Genomic DNA, 16,209 nt, shown 5'->3' with positions numbered 1-16,209 from the left:
GAGTCCCTGCAGCCTTGTAACGCTGGCTGCAGGTTTTATCCACTTGCGGCGGACGATGCGATGAATGACAAATGTGGCGGTGAAAAAAAAAGAAGAAAAAAAGATATTTGGTAGTCAAGAGCGGGGTCGATCCAGTAGGTCGAGGTCGCGTGTGGAAGGCCTACTGTAGGGTCGAGAGCGCGTAACTCGGCTTAGAAAGCCGGCGCCGAACTCGCCAACCCGCCTCCCTAAATCCGAGCTCCGTTTAGGGGGAGCCAATGCGCTAAGCCTGATAAGGAATAGGTCTCAACTGATGGCACAATCGCTCGCAACCGCTCACAGTGCATGCAGCTATCTAGTTGAGTTGTCGTCATCGGGTCCGGGCTCCGAGTCGGCTCTATACTTACTACGTGCTTGATTGATTGTACATCAGTACTGTTACCTACCTTACTGGGCTCATCCATACCTTGGCACTTCTTAGCTACCTTGCCTACCTACTCTTACTATTCATTACGTTTAGTTACATCCTTGGAATAACAACTAAAGTGACAACGATTATCAAACCAAACACCTTATTGCATCAAGCTACCTGGACAGGCAGGCAAGCAGGCGATACTGTACCATCCATCTGATGGATTGAGGTGTTCAACCTGAACAAACTCCAACGGGTAATCCTAGCTAGCATCTTTACAGGTCTAGAACTAGAATAGACCTAGTTCGCGATAGTCTAGGTCGACCTATCGCACCAATCCAGGTGCTACAAACTGATCTCGGGACGCATCTACCCGTATCTGCTTTCCCCAGGATGCCCAACAGCGAGAGGACACCGCTGATCACCACCCACCAGGTTGGTCCTCAGAGGCAGCGGTACCCCCACAATGTCGCCCGCCGCTTCTGCACCATAGCCTTGTCTTCCACTTTGATATGGGTCATTTTCACCTGGATCACAACTGCAATCTTGGGCCGTGGCCCGGCTCATCGACACCACGGCCACCACGATGACTGGTCGTGGCCCGGCCATAAGAATCGCCGATTGGATGACGAGGGCCTCCTCAAGGTCTTGACCCAGACTCCGAGCAGTGAGCTCTGCGAGGAGTGGAGCCGCTACTACACCTCCGGACCTCACCTCGCCGGCCAGAACTATTCGCAAGCCGAGTGGACCAGGGACAAGTGGCAGTCATGGGGAATCGATTCGAGCATTGTTGCTTACGATGTCTATCTGAACCGTCCTGTCGACCATAGACTAGCCCTGCTTGAGAAGGCGACAGGAGACAAGCATGATGGAGACGAGTCTCTTTCCAAGTCCAGCTGGAAAGTCAAGTTCGAGGCTTCTCTCAAAGAAGACATCATCGATGACGACCCGACTACTGCACTCAACAATGCTATTCCGACTTTCCATGGCTACTCGGCCAGCGGCAACGTGACGGCCCAGTTTGTCTACGTCAACTATGGTACCTACCAGGATTTTGAGGACCTCATCAAAGCGAATGTGTCACTCAAGGGCAAGATTGCTATTGCCCGCTACGGTGGCATCTTCCGGGGACTCAAGGTAAAGCGTGCGCAAGAGCTCGGCATGGCCGCCACTGTCATATATTCCGATCCTGGGGACGATGGTTCCACCACGGACGAACAAGGGGAGAAGCAGTATCCCAAAGGCCCTGCACGCCAGGCCAGCAGTGTACAGCGCGGCTCGGCACAGTTTTTGAGCATTGCGCCCGGGGACCCAACTACTCCCGGTTATCCTTCCCTGCCCGGCGCTCCGCGACAAGATCCGCACAACGCCATTCCCAGCATCCCCTCCATTCCCATATCGTATGCCGACGCCATCCCGATTCTAAAGGCACTGAATGGGCACGGCCCCAGCTCGGAAGACTTCAACAAGTACTGGACCCGAAACCGTGGCCTCGAGTACAAGGGCGTCAAGTACAACGTGGGGCCCTCTCCGCCTGGACTGGTTCTGAACCTGTACAACGAGCAGAATTACATCACTACTCCCATTTGGAACGTCATCGGTGTCATTAACGGCACAATCGAAGACGAGGTCATCGTGGTCGGCAACCACCGGGACGCATGGATCATCGGTGGCGCCGGTGACCCCAACAGTGGCTCTGCCGTCATCAACGAGGTAATCCGCAGCTTCGGCAAGGCCCTCGAAAGCGGCTGGAAACCACTACGAACGATTGTGTTCGCTTCCTGGGACGGCGAGGAGTATTCATTAATCGGCTCAACCGAATGGGTCGAGCAATATCTTCCCTGGCTTACCAAGGTGAACGTGGCCTATGTCAACACCGATGTCGCCGTGGCTGGGCCCAATTTCAAGGCATCAGGCGCGCCATTGCTGGACCAGCTAGTCTATGACATAACGTCACAGGTCCAAAGTCCCAACCAGACGGTCAAGGGCCAGACCGTGAGAGATGTATGGGATGGTCCTATCTCCACCATCGGCAGTGGTAGCGACTTTACTGCATTCCAGGACTTTGCAGGTATCCCCTGCATCGACATTGGCTTCTCGGCCCACCCGAACGATGCGGTCTACCACTATCACAGCAACTATGATAGTTTCTACTGGATGCAAAACTTTGGTGACCCAGGCTTTATCTACCACCGCACCATGGCCCAGATTTTGGGCCTCGTCGTTGCCAAACTGGCCGATAAACCTGTCATACAGTTCGGTGTCAAGAACTATGCCGACAAACTGACGGGTTACATCGACAAGGTCGAGGACAAACTGGACGCCGTCATGGCGGGCATCACCTTGGATTCCCAGCCAGATCTCAGCGCTGAGCAGCATCTCTTTGAGCTTCGAGCGAGCCACCACGCTGACACCATACAGCCAAAGGGAAACGCAGAGGGCTTCAAGCGCGAATTGACACGCCTGCGGGAGGCTGCCAAGACGTTTTCTCAGAGAGCCGAGGCCGTGGATGATCTCGCCGACAAGCTCAGGAAGCGCGTGGAAGATGAGCTCCCCTGGTGGCAATGGCCTGCAAAGATCAAATTGGGGTGGGATATCCGTAAGCTAAACAACAAGCTAAAAGTCGTCGAAAGGCAGTTCTTGTACGCCAAGGGACTGGACGGAAGAAGCTGGTTCAAGGTACGTCTACCCAACCCTCATTTTCGCGTCGCAATTAATATTTCCTGTACAATGTGGCTAACTTTAGTATTTCTGTGAACTCTCAGTCTGTCATCTTTGCCCCAGGGTTGTGGACTGGCTACGCCGGCGCTGTGTTCCCTGGTCTGCAAGAGAGCATCGACTCGAGGGATTTTGCCAATGCTATCCGCTGGGTAGATATCATCGAGGATTGTATATACAAGGCTGCCGATGTATTGGTGCTCAAGGATGGCGAGTGAAATCGTTTGAGATGAAAAAAAAAATCCACACACGTCACTACCGCTGTGTGATAATGTACATGAAACAGTCCAGGTTGGAATTTGGCAACCGCCTTGTTGACTGAGGTTCGACATGTATCATCAATGACAAGAGTCGATTCAAAGGATATTATAACGTTTTGTATTGAAATCTAGGTTGTGCACTGTCCAAGCACCATCCATCTAATCAAAATTTGTAAACCAATAATCCCGGGGTTGTGGATACGATTTACCAAAGATAAAAAGACTGTCTTAAGCTCAAGACGTGAATGATTTGCATTCAGATAGAAAGTAACAGTCCTGACCCAGATCATAATGCAGGGGTATAGCAAAGAATAAACATATATACAGTATGGTTGAGAGAGAAAAGAAGAAAAAAAAAAGGAAACCAACCTCCCGGGTGTCCGGAAGCAAGAAAACATGAGATGCGGTACAAACAGGGGGAAAAAAGGGGGCATCTTTGTAATCTCGCAGTCTGTCATCTGCCCAGGTCTGTATGGATGAGGGGTTTCCTTCTTTTGTTCCTTCGTGGAAAACTCATGTCGTGCTTCATACATTAAGTAGAATATTTTTCTAGGATGCTTGGTCGTAAAAAAAAAGTATAAGGCTCAGCCATCGCGTGATACTGATGCAGCCAGAAATCCTTTTGGAAGAGCACAACCGCAGACAACTCCAGAAGAGCAATGTGTAACCAAGAAGGTAGGGTGAAAGAACCCATATCGACGGGGGAAAAAGGAGGGAAAAACAAAGCGAAAGGATAAAATGCCCCAAAAAGAAGAAAGAAAAAAGAAAAAAAGAAAAGAAAAGAAAAAAAAAAAAAAACTCTGTAAAATCGTTATGAAAAGTCGTCACCACCACCAGCACCTCCCAGGACCAACCTATCAACCGATTGCACCAACTCCTTGGATTCTCTGGCGATCTCAAAGGCGATAGGTGGTAGGGTCTGCGTCCACATACGCCACTCCCTGCTAGGCGGGCCCATGCCGCCGTCGGACAGCTCCTGCCCGCGCTCGCCCGCCTCGAGGAGCCGTTCCCTACATGCTTGAAGGTTTTTAAGGTTGGGGAACGCATTCGGTCCACCACTGCTGCGTGAGGTCTCGTCCACAATTTTATCAACCGATTCGGCAATGCGCGAGATCTCGTCGCGAAGGGTGATGATGGCAGCGTCAGATCGAATGGCAGCCACGAGTTCTTGAATGTCGGCCACAAGGTAGGCGGTCTGGTCCTCGACAAAGATCTATAACCTCACTGTCAGTGTCTGTATGCCAATGATTGCCGTCTGTCTCCGAGCAGTGATATCTTTCTTACCTTGAGATCCTCAGCAGCGTTATCCCGCTGCGGGGCCATGCCGCCATAGCCATTCGCTCCATATCCGTTGGATGGCTGGGGCGGTAGAGCCTTTCCAGAATCGCCATTCACATTGCCATTGGCGTTGCCGTTGCCGTTGCTACCATTGATACCAAGCCCACCACCACCATATCTGTCCGTCGTGGTCGACTCCCTAGGCGAGTTGACAGGACTGTAGGCAGATGAGTCGGCGCTAAGCCTGTTGCCGAAGCCGCGGAATGGCGGCGGAGGAGGTAGATTTTCCTCTGCGGGATTGGTTGTGGTCAGGGGTGTAGGAGCTTGTGATCTCGGCGAGAAGAACCCAACACTGTTGTTACTAGGTGTCATTATGTCGTCGTCGTCCTCCTCCTCCAGCTCGCCTGCTGGTGTGGGCCTGATCTTGACCGTCTTGAGCAGTTCCACAATGGCTGCAACAAGATGAGATGCTGCCGCATCGATCAGGCTGACCGGAGAGATACCTGCCGAGGCAGCAAAGTTCTTTGCAGCGGTGATGAGATTATTCGCTGTACTAGCGATACGACCTTTCAGCTTGCGCTGCTCCTCACTGCCGTTGCCAGCTTCATCCATGTCCTTAATAATCCGCCGAACGCTGACCACGACAGTCTTCATAGTCTCCATGATCTTATCCGGCTGGTCGCTGCGCGCCCGTTGTAGCAGATCATCGACGGCAAGTTGAAACTTGGTGACATGGAAATCCTTAACGAGTCCATTTTCGGTCGTGAAGCCTCGTTCCCGCATGTATTTGGCTGCATCGTCAACCGCTAAGCTCATCGAGGTTGCCTTGAGATTCCGCAGCTGGGTCTTGGTCTTGGTGTAGCGGCTACGCCATTCTTGCGCCTCGGCCTCGAGCTTCTCGATTGTTCGCTCCATCTCCGTCTGCTTTTCCCACGCAGCACCACTCTGCTGGGACAGTGTACGCATTTCTCGCAGGAGGTTCTGAGCTTCCTGCTGCACCTCCTCCGTGACCTGTTCTTGCTCCCTGAGCAGCCTGCGAAGCTCTTCGTTTTCTCTTTGCAGCTCTGCATCTCCAGCACCACCGCCGCCGGGGCCACCACGGGTACCTTTTTGGCGCAGGTCCTCAATCTCCTCCCTCAGTTGACGTGTGTCTGCGGCGTGGTCGTCTCTAATCCTGTCTAGCTCTTGCTTCAGTCGGTCGTTTAGGTCTTGCGCATCTGCCAGTTGATTCTCCAGGTCCAAGCGTGCATCATCCCAAGATTTCTTGTCCACATTTATCCGTGTTGCGCTGTCCCTCTCCCTATCTTGGACAGCCTCCAGCTCGTCTTCCTTCTTCTTGAGGTCATTCTCTAACATGTCTACTTTTGCTTGCAGATCGCGGACCTGCTTTTCGTAATCATCAAGTTGTCTTCGATCGGCCTGAATTGGTTTCAACATTGACAGAAAGTCAGTCGAACGGCCAGGTTAAAAATACTTTCACATTTCTAATAGCATGACGTACCTCGGATGTTGCACTACTGCGCCCATTATTCATCATTCTGGTCGGCCCGTCCATTCCATAACCATCTCCGTTCTCGGGACTTGTCGGACTGAGTGGCGAGTCGTCATCCTCTTCCACCATCGTGCTCTTAACCGGCACGATTGTGTTGCTTTGGGACTGCTTTGCCATTGGTCGATCATACGCTCCAGGTGGTGGCATCCCAGGCGACGGTGGGATCCCGTAGGCCGAGTTGAGCGCAGTGCTGCGTACTGAACTGGCCTCGGACGGTCTTCTCGCACGACTTGGGTTTCTCGGCGGGTATCCGTTCATTCCATTGACAGGAGTTTGCGACCGACTCGACATGCGCATCGAGGCTGGGCTGTTTACTCTTGGTATGTCGCCTTCAGCGACTCGGGGTATCCTCCGTTCGAGCTCGCAAAAGACATCTGTGGCCAAGTCCCTGAAACGGGGTGCCGGCAGCGACGACAGCTTCTGGCGGGCCTGATTTCGCTTTGGGTGGAAGTTGTCTCGGGGAAGAAGATATTTAGGTGGAGGTTCGGAGTTCTGCGGTGGAAAACGGCGATTGAGTTCGTCGTAGACGTCGGTGCTCAGTTCAAGAAACTGCACCGTAGTAAGGCGCTGCAGTTTGTCGCGTGCCTTGTTCGGAGGTGGAGGCTGGCCGTTCTGGGAAGTCGAGCCGAGGAATCGTTTGAGGACATTGTAGTGCTCAGTCAGGACGATGTCGCTGTCTTCGGGAACCCGCATACTGCGACCGCTTTCGCTCCTTGCGTAAATATTGGTGCCTTGGCTGGAGCGGCCTATCGAGGGAGGCGGCGAGGGACCACCGTTGCTCCTCGGGCCCGGGGGGAAGCCGTTCATCGCGCCGATGGAGCCGCCCGATATTGGTGGTGAGAAGGGATTTCCGCGAGCGTTGGGGTACGGACCATCCTTGTTGTCATCGACGCCGCGAGGAGGTGAGTATCCGGAATTCCAAGATGGTTCGTTGCCGCCTATTGAGACTGGAGACAGCGGTGGTGCATTTCGGGTGGCAGCAGCGTTCATGATCGGGTCTCAGAGGTGTCAGCGAAATTTGTCTCAGCCCAAGGGCGGCCTTGGTCTGGTGGCGCTTGGATCCCGCACGCCGCGCACCGAACGCGGCTTAGTTCGCTGGATGGTTTCGGTGTGACGTCTGGACTGTAGCGCAGAATGAAGCAGCTTTGGGTTGATCCGGTGTCTGAGACGGTGTCGGCGTCGGCGTCTCGTTTAGTGTTCGTAAGCGTATGGGAGGCCTTTGTTCTGGGTCGGAACTGGCTGGACTTCAGGAATTTGAACCCCTTTTTTTTGTCGGTTATTTTGGGTGGGAGTGAAATTGGGTGGTGCTGTCGGTGGGTTCCAGTCAAGTGTCACTGGTGATGTTTTGTCGTTTCTTTTTTAAGTTGCGGTAGATAGGCAAGGATTCGATCCGACGGGAAGACGAGATCGACCGTCACTCAACCTCCGACATGTAGAAAACTGTACGCGGGTAGGTAGGTGATTAAGGCCGAGGATTGAGTCGATGCGACAGATGAATCCGCGACGCTGGGCTGGGCTTGAAACGTTCGAGTTGGTCGGCAGGAAGAGGAGCCACCAATGGCTTTGCGTATGGAGCCCTTTCAGTGAACCAGGCCTAATCCGGATTGAAGAGTGGTTGCCGCCGCTTCCTCGCAAAAGAAGAAACGAACAGGGCCTGCAATTGAAACGAGTAGTAGAGGCACGGGAAACGAGGCAAGTGCAAGGAGGAAGCTGTGTGTGAGGGTTTGAATTTAGTCAATCTCAGGGACTAATCCCACAACAAACGAAGCCAGCATAAAAGAAATAAAATAAAAACACAAAACCCCAAAAATAAAAATGAAAATGAAAAAAAATCGAAGTCGACCGGGAAAAGGAGGCGAGATGTCTAAAATGAGGTATCACACGCTGCTGATTCGACCAGTAGTAATTAGTACGGCGCCAAACTGGGCTGCACAAGAGCACCGGTAATTGAGCCTACAAAGCAATAATACCAATTACACAGTGCCTTGCAGGGGGTAGGCGCTGACCAGGTATTGGTTCATCGATTTCGCTTGGCTTCAGGTCTTGACGTGTCTACTGTACCGTACCTTATCCTACTACTGAGCCAACTTTTTTGACATTTTGACAGACAGCAAGGCATACCTACGCACGCACCATTAGGTCGCGCCCTTTTTTTCTTTTTGTTTTTTTTTGTTTTGCTTGTACAGTAGACTACTTGGCCGGCTTGGACAATGCGAACTAGACTAGTTAGTCTATATGCCTAGCAAGGAAGTATTCGTAGCATAGTTCATGTAGACACATAAGGTACCTTGGCTTGCTTAGGTTTCTGCAGCAGCCCCTTAGACCGCTTGCTCAAAATACCTACCTAGGGAAGGTACTAACTAAGCTGCTACCTTACCAACTTACCTTCCCAGGCTTGCCAGGTAGGTCCTTATGTTGCATCCTTGGTATTGTTACCATGACATGTCTTTTCTTTTTTTTTGTTTCCATGTCTGTGCTATTACTTCTGCTGATCGTTTCGTGACCCAGAGGTGGTCAGACTCATGCGATCTCTTGTCTTAATTCACCCAATCCTCCGCTTGCTGGTCGTTTAACCTACTCTGAACCCCCTAATTCTTTTGCCAATCTTGCCAATCTAGTCTAGACCGCAGTAGTGTGAGCGGATCTTGCCAACCCTGCCCCTTCCACCCCCTTGCAGCTGCAGGAAGGACTATCCGTATACGTATGTACTCTTTCTCCTTGAGAGTTTGACTTTGAATTCATCCGGCCTCTATTTTCTCTTGTTTTCTCGTGTCATAAAGGAATGAACATGGCTTACAAATAATCAGGTATACGATAAATTTCAACCGGTACAGTGATTCGGCTCATGGGCATACCGGGAAAGGGAGAAAAAAAAATATTAAACTTGATTGCTAATTTCAATGCTAACTAATACCAGGTACCCAAGGCGCATTGCAAGTTGCTGCGCAAAATCCAACGTCAGGGGTCCTAAGCAGGAAAACACTGTGCGCCGCGCTTCAATGGGGCAAGCAATTCAGCTCCATGTTTGTGCGTATTGCAACGGCTCGGAAGCATCATTTGATGGGATAAATTTACCAAGAAGCTGCCTACTGTACATACTGTAACTTCCTACCATATGTTGATTACGCCTCCATTTAAGTATAAAAAAAAAAAAAGGATCAGAGGAGGGCCAGGCAACAGAGAGAGGGATTAAAAAATAATAATAATAATAAAACAGGCGATACTGGTTCGGCATTACCAATTGTTCCCCAGGTTGGTTCAGATGAACCGGATTTTAAGCTTCAATGTGTTGGCTGTCGGTACTACCGGAACAGACCGCCCTTGCTTGGCCGCAAAAATATCGTGGAGGCTGTCGCTTCCGTCTTGAAATGATGCGGTCAACGGTTGCCAGTCTACCTATAGTACACGTACGTACACATAAATCCGCTATGGCTCCCACAAACCGAGGAAAGGGGGTTGGTTGGGAGGATCCCAATGGAGAGCTGTTTATTACCTACTATACAGAGTAATATTGTTCACACATTCGCAATGCGCACAGTTGGGAACAAGAGAAAAAAAGAAAATTACCAACCTCGCGCATTGATTGTTTTCCAAGAACCGCCTCGTCTTAAATATGACTGCCAAATTACCATAAATCACCCCCAGCATCGCATCCTCGGCGGGTTTCTCAGCATTGTGAGTTGAAACCCCACAAGGCAGCCCCTGATGGGCATTCCGCTCGGGCTTGCGAGCCGATCTAAGCCTTGTGCGTATTTCATTCCAGACTGTGTGGTGCAGGAACGTAACTTGTGGCTGGGGTTGCTGGGGTTTCGCATCTACGTATGGCTGTCAGCCAGCCAGCCATTGGTGTTACAGATTGACATGCTTTTAATCCGGCTTGAGAAGTAATCCCTCCGCAAGCAAGCCTTGAAAGCTTGTGAGGGCTCATCTCCTCAATGGCTGCAGGTATATGAATGGAAATCGGGTATCATTTCGAAGGTCATATTGCTATCGTAAAATCAAATCATGCTTTGGACAGGCCAGCTTCAGATCCTGTGGCCCAGATTTTAGAACCAAGCCAGTGTCCAGGTGGCAGGCAAATTCGGCCACCTTGCCTGCCACTCTGCCAACACATCGGCGACTCTGTCGTCGAAACCAGACCTGGCAGCCGCACTACCGCCATCAAATCCGGCCGCACCAATCTTGTCTCTCTCCTCGGCCGCAACCTTGTTCAGGGAGTTTGCAAGGTCCAGTATCCCTTGGCCCCCAACAGCCGCCTCCTCGTGGTTATCCTTAATGTCAACGTTGATAACGTGAACCGGTCGGTTCAACGGTGACCCCCGCGCGTGCAGGTCCTCAACCACCGCATCCCAGCACCTCTCCTCGCAGGTAAAGACAACATCCACAACCCCGGCCTCAGTACCATCGCTGCCCCTGTCGCTGGCGTGCTCCAGCCGCGGGATCCCGATCTGCCAGTCCTGCCAGCGCTCGGGCCCGCGCTTGACGTTACGGTTCCGCTCAAGCATGTTTAGAATCCCGTTGGCCGTGTATAGTCTGCGGTCCTTGCCTTCGAGCTCCTTGTACATAGCATCGTACGACGTCGAGTTGAACTTGTAGACGTTGGGCTGTGTGATAGTCGGGCCGGGCAGGCGGACAAGGGAGCCTGTGCCGAATGAAATGACCGGATAGTTTGCCTTGGAGAGCTGCAGATGAGCTTCCATCGATCTGTCTCCAGGTTGTGTTAGCCAAACCATCATCGCTCTAGAGGGGCGCGAGGGTTCTTAAGAGGCCCGAGGCTTACCTGTTCTGGTTGCTCGCGCAGACGGTGCAGAACTTCAGCTTGAAGCCATCGTCGCGTGGCTTCTCAACCACCGCATTATTCTGGCTCAATCCGCCCACCGCATCGTTTTGCGGATGTTCCATGACTGTGGTTCGGGATTTTCACCCGAAACCCCGACGATGACAGCTTCTACGCGACCAAACTTCGCTAAGAGCGTAGCTGGCGATACGGTGTTGGAGATGGACTCATTAGGTCCGTGATCTGGTGCTCTGCAACAGATAAACGCAATCGTCAGCAGGTCTGCAGTCTATAATCGAACCACGGCTATATCTAAAGTTTGTGCGCTGGCTGTGCGAGGCTGTGCAATGTGCAATCAGTTGGAAAAAGCGTAATTATTTTATACTGTCATCAAGGAATATCAGACAGCTCCAATAAATGTAATTCATCATGGAAATAGCGTCACCAAAAAAATATCTAGCCGCAAAAAAAAACTTCTCATCAATGACTTACCATTGAGCAGTACCAGTTCGCTACTGGAAGAGGAGCGAAATGTGCGATGGAAAGGAGGAATTGGATGTCAATGTCAGGTGGTGGGTTTGAGAAATAGAGGATTTCGTTTGGTCAGGTAATGTAATGCGCATATCACGTGGGTTTGGTTTTCACGCAACTCAGAAAGTACCTGCATGTTAGTCAGCTCCTTAAACTGTCCGACAAACGCATCCCATCACCGAGGTAACCAGTATGTCATTTTATGCCCATGTCTCTCATACGCGTGCCTTCACGATGTCCTTCTGACACTGTATTATGAACATAGTTCTAATCTACTATGTGGAAAAATGGTACCCGCGGAACAATGATTTTTTTCAAACAGAGAATCGAATCGTTCTGGATGGATAGGTAAGGTAGGTAATCAAGATCGGATAAGTAGCTCCATATACCCCGTATTATGTCCCATTCAGTGAGTCCCCATGCCAGTCAAAACCCATAGTGTTCACATATAATAGCAAAGAAATAGACTGGGTGACCGAGACAATAGGGCGGAACACACAGAATCATAAACAACAGAAAATTGGTTTGGCCAAATTTAACGGGGTAATATGCAACCAACCAACTCTTGCAAAACACACAAAGCACGCTCCCCTTGAACTTCCCGAAACCCGACAGAAGTAACCAAGTAACAAAATGGCCGAACTTTGGGACAAAATGGTAGTGGTACAATGAATATCAGAATTTAACCCCTCCCCCTCAAAACTTGTTTAAACCTTGCAACTCCTGACTCCAGATGTATTGCGCCACGCTCCCTCAGTGTCACCGGCTCTTGCGGTCTCTCCTCTCCTCACTACTCTCCTCTTTCTGTTCGGCTAAGGAATCACCCATCCTGGCGCCTGGTAGCCTCTCCCCGCTGCTGTCGGCCTTTTTCCCCGTGGTATGGTCGACGCTGCCACGTCGGATAATTCCGACATCATGATGAAAACTCAAAGTCGGCGTGTTTGCCTGGCTCCCACCCCGCTGTCCGTGGTAATGTACGACCTGAGGGGGCGTCTGCCCGGCCTGCGTTCCCAGTAGATGTTGAGGGTACGGGTCCAAGTCTTTGCTGGAAGTGCTGAAAGTTGATACGATCGGCTGGTGGTATCCATTCGCTGACGTTGATGATGTAGAGGCGCTGGGAGTATGCCCAAAGCTGTTCCTCTGCTGCGGCTTGTGTTCGGTCTGGGTAGGTGTACCTGCATCATTGGGACTTCCCGTTCCAGTGCCCGTTGTTGTGGCCGGCGGGGCAGTGCCCTCCTCCGTGGCTGCAGTCAGGCTCGTCATGCCACCCTCTATATCCCTTAATAACCGTACATACTCCTCCGGCACGAGCCCGCTCTCCTGGGTCTTGGGGTCCATTGCAACCAGCCAACCCTGTCCGTGCCTATAACTGACCCATATAATCTGCCCTTCGAGCAGTGGCAGCTCGTTTTCATTTTCTCGAGCAAAATCAAAGAGCGCAACTGCCTTGCCATGCATCTCCTCGTCTGGGGATGTAATGGTAAATTGGTAATCCCGCGAGTACCTCGATTGGTCCTCGCCCCTCGGATCCGGTGAAGACGGCGAGCTGCTGGATCCGTCAGACCCGTAACGGTAGCCAGCATCGTGTTCCGCATACTGTCGCGGCTGTTGATCCCCGACATTATACACACCCTGGGTCGAGTTGCGCGCCTGGTCTGGAGGGTACGTAACGTACTCTCCGCCAGGTCCGTTGGCCTCGCCCCCCTGGTTGACATAATACCTCTCGCTCCCATCGCCGCTCGTTCCCATATAGTAGCCCCTCTCTCGGTCGTAGGTTGTAGGGTCCAACAGCCCTGTTCCAGCAGCGCCACCGCCCCGCGAGCCACCCTTACCCCTGCCGTGACCATGGTGTTTGCGATGGCGCGAGCTGACGACAGGACTTTGTAGATCCTCATCTTCACTCCAGGGCGGGCCATCCCCAAGGTGCATGGGCGCGAGGTCGCCACCCTTGCCGAAGCCTTCGCCCCAGGTGCCATGTTCCCAGGAAACCCAGCTCGCAGGTGGATCGGACAGGCGCCTCTGGTGCTCACTCGCCGGCGTGGTCATGCCACTTGGCGGCAGTGACGGCTCAGGAGGTGGGCCATAGTGCAGCGGATTGACAGGTGGGTATGCAAAATCTCTGACCAACGTGTATGGCAGACTGCTTGGCCAAATTGGAAATATGTGAGATGGCGGTCGCGATCGCGACGGGACAGACCCCGTCGAGTACTGCGACAACCTATTCCTCGCGGAGTAGGACATTGGTCGCGGGAGAGTTGTTCTTCGGCCTGGCGGGGCGACGGCAACAACGCTGGATGGAGGCGATGTGACCAGTGGGTGGAGGGACGGGTGGTTCGGGTTCGAGGTCGGGCTCGACGTGGGCGATGGCGAGATGGGGGCTGGCGACGTTGCTGGGGACGAGCCACTTTGAGACAAGACAGCCATCATTTTCGGCGCAGGGTCTTTAGAGCGACGCTGATATGGATGCGACGATGGTGCAGAAACACTCGCGACCCATCAATCGCGGGTCGTTCAGGTTTCCCCCGCACAGCCCCGTCGGTCCTGTTTGAATTGTAATTGTTTTGCTTATGGTTATGGCGATGAGGGGACCGTTGGATGCAGGCACTGCATGAGGTCAGTCGTGTTCGAAAAAAACCCCCCCCCCCCCCCCCCCCATGTCTCTCTCGCCAGGCGCGCGAACGTTTGCTCGATGTTGGTTATGGTACCTTGGGTAGCTAGCTTACCTGAAATATCAACTTGCCATAGACTGTCGCGCACGCGAGAGTTCTCGGCAAACCGCTCCGGTCGGCAGTCGGGGCTTCTCTGTGTGGGAACAAGGGAGAAGGGGAGGATAAGAAAAGAAAAAAAAAACAATAAATAAAAATAAAACAATAAAAACAATAATAATAGAGGGAAAAAAAAAACTAGAATCAAGAAAGACCCCGCCCCGAGATAACCTAGAAATTAAGCTAGCGTTGTATTCTGAATTGGCCGAATGATGCTGCGGTCGCAGACCATCTGATCGTTTGGTGATAAAAATCGACAGCTTTCCCCTTGGTATATATTCTAGGTAGGCACCCAGAAATCGGAATCGAGTTCTGGTCGAGGGAGAATAAATGGTGGCGCGGATTGGGCGGCTAAGAAAGGTGGTCGGATTGCCTAGACCTAAAAGGCGGTACCTGAAGTGTAAAACTAGGTGGCCAAGGTAAGGTGAAGGTCCGGTGCGGTACCTAGACAGTGAAATCGGGTTGGCCAGCTGCTAGTTGCTGGTAGGGGTAGGGGTATGGGTATGGGTTGGTTTGTGTGTAAATCTACGGGGGGGGTTTTGGTGCGCTGGTTGCTTGCATTCGAGGCGCTTTTCTTCTTGGTTTTGGCGATTCGACCCCTCTCTTGCGCCGTCGCTTTTTTCCAGTCAAATGGTAGGATTGAGAAGGTGGGCGGTGGAGGAGACGATGCCCGATGCGATGGACAAAGGTTGACAAAAGTGGAGAGACAATCAACGAAAGATGAGAAAAGGAGGACGACCCTTGCTTTCGACTGGGGTTGCTTGGCGGTAGGTCGCTACTTGGTCCTTGCGGGCTGTTGTTGATGTAATTAATGGCCGTCAAAAATTGAATTTCGAGGTCAAAGCAAAAAAAGAGGCCTTTTTTGGGTGTCATTAATAAATAAGCCCGATAATGGCTGAGGTACGCAAGGGTAAAGACAGGACAGACAGATGCATACCTAAGTACGGGCTGCTGTGAATACAAGACAAACAGACAGCATGCTCAGAAGCACGGGTTATAAGAATAGATTCAAAGAGCCGCCGCCGCTGTTTGGCGACCTAGGTGGATGGAAGGAAGCTACCGTACGTACATGGAGTTCTGGATCTAGACTAGACTAGAGAAAGTTAGCGAGTCGCTTGCCTGTCTTCCTCGGGGGGAGGAGGTACACACGAAGTACCTACCTACCTAGGTATGTACCAGGTAACCGGCTCAGGGCTTGCATCCTCGGCGGGCGGGGAGGGAATAAGCGCGCTCCAACTGTCCCTTGGTCCCATGCATTTCAACTCATCAAATGCATCCCATAACACAACGGCTCTTGATGCTGACTGGTCGAGTGTGAGCCTTGGAGGCGCCAGTGCGTGCGTCTGTAGCGTTGCTGTCGCGTTGCAGTAGCAGAAGCTGCACCTTTGCGAAGCCGGGATTCCTGTAAAATGGAGATGGAATGGATGATGATTCCTTTACCTTGATTTCTTTTTTTCTCTGGTATTTCCCCCCCTTCCGCTACTGCCTGCCTTGACATGCCAGACATAGACAGCACGATTGATATGCACGAGTTTTGTACGGCGGGCGAATACTGGGTTGCATTGACCTGGCATTTGCTTCATTTCAATCTTTGACTATTTGAGTTCGTGGAGCAATACATTGAAACAGCTGTCCATAGAAACAACCTACCTATCTACCTACTTACGTTACGTGGTAATTCTACCATGCGCCAAAAAGCACAAACGCCTTGGCTTTTTTTTTTTTTTTTTTGTCTTTAATTGCTGTTTGGAAAATTGGTACGTCGTATCATCTGTTTGTTCAATTTCCCAAAATAGACACCCGTTTGGGGTAAGACCCTTACCCTGCCGCCAGTTGCAGGGAATGAACGAAGGAATGATTGAAAGAATTGAACGAACGGACATGCTGACACACGCCATTCTCAACCGCACAGGCAACCAGAAGTGAAGTGGGGGGGG

General features: G+C 51.7%; 4 protein-coding genes across 4 annotated transcripts; 1 reads left to right on the top strand and 3 right to left on the bottom strand.

The window, feature by feature from the left end:
* Positions 1–411: 411 nt before the first annotated feature.
* Positions 412–3,608, top strand: PgNI_00290 (uncharacterized protein). The gene is made up of 2 exons (XM_031120372.1): positions 412–3,070; positions 3,157–3,608. The coding sequence occupies exons 1-2, from the start codon at positions 785–787 to the stop codon at positions 3,325–3,327; spliced, it is 2,457 nt and encodes an 818-aa protein (XP_030987404.1). The 5' UTR covers positions 412–784; the 3' UTR covers positions 3,328–3,608.
* Positions 3,609–4,096: 488 nt separating this feature from the next.
* On the bottom strand, positions 4,097–7,858 carry PgNI_00289 (uncharacterized protein). The gene is made up of 3 exons (XM_031120371.1): positions 6,149–7,858; positions 4,654–6,066; positions 4,097–4,582 (listed from the first exon to the last, which is right to left on the bottom strand). Exons 1-3 carry the CDS (start codon positions 7,187–7,189, stop codon positions 4,181–4,183), a joined length of 2,856 nt encoding a protein of 951 aa, XP_030986134.1. The 5' UTR covers positions 7,190–7,858; the 3' UTR covers positions 4,097–4,180.
* Positions 7,859–10,120: 2,262 nt separating this feature from the next.
* Positions 10,121–11,545, bottom strand: PgNI_00288 (uncharacterized protein). The gene is made up of 3 exons (XM_031120370.1): positions 11,469–11,545; positions 10,980–11,227; positions 10,121–10,903 (listed from the first exon to the last, which is right to left on the bottom strand). The coding sequence occupies exons 2-3, from the start codon at positions 11,099–11,101 to the stop codon at positions 10,246–10,248; spliced, it is 780 nt and encodes a 259-aa protein (XP_030986135.1). The 5' UTR covers positions 11,102–11,227; positions 11,469–11,545; the 3' UTR covers positions 10,121–10,245.
* A 721-nt stretch (positions 11,546–12,266) lies between these two features.
* PgNI_00287 (uncharacterized protein) lies at positions 12,267–13,934 on the bottom strand (the record flags this gene model as incomplete). Its single annotated transcript, XM_031120369.1, has 1 exon — positions 12,267–13,934. The coding sequence occupies one exon, from the start codon at positions 13,932–13,934 to the stop codon at positions 12,267–12,269; it is 1,668 nt and encodes a 555-aa protein (XP_030986128.1).
* Positions 13,935–16,209: the final 2,275 nt, after the last annotated feature.

The sequence above is a fragment of the Pyricularia grisea genome (assembly GCF_004355905.1).
Source record: "Pyricularia grisea strain NI907 chromosome Unknown Pyricularia_grisea_NI907_Scaffold_1, whole genome shotgun sequence".
NCBI classification, from domain to species: Eukaryota; Fungi; Ascomycota; class Sordariomycetes; order Magnaporthales; family Pyriculariaceae; genus Pyricularia; species Pyricularia grisea.
The sequence above is the reverse complement of the archived record's forward strand: the minus strand, read 5'-3'. Positions and strand labels throughout refer to the sequence as shown.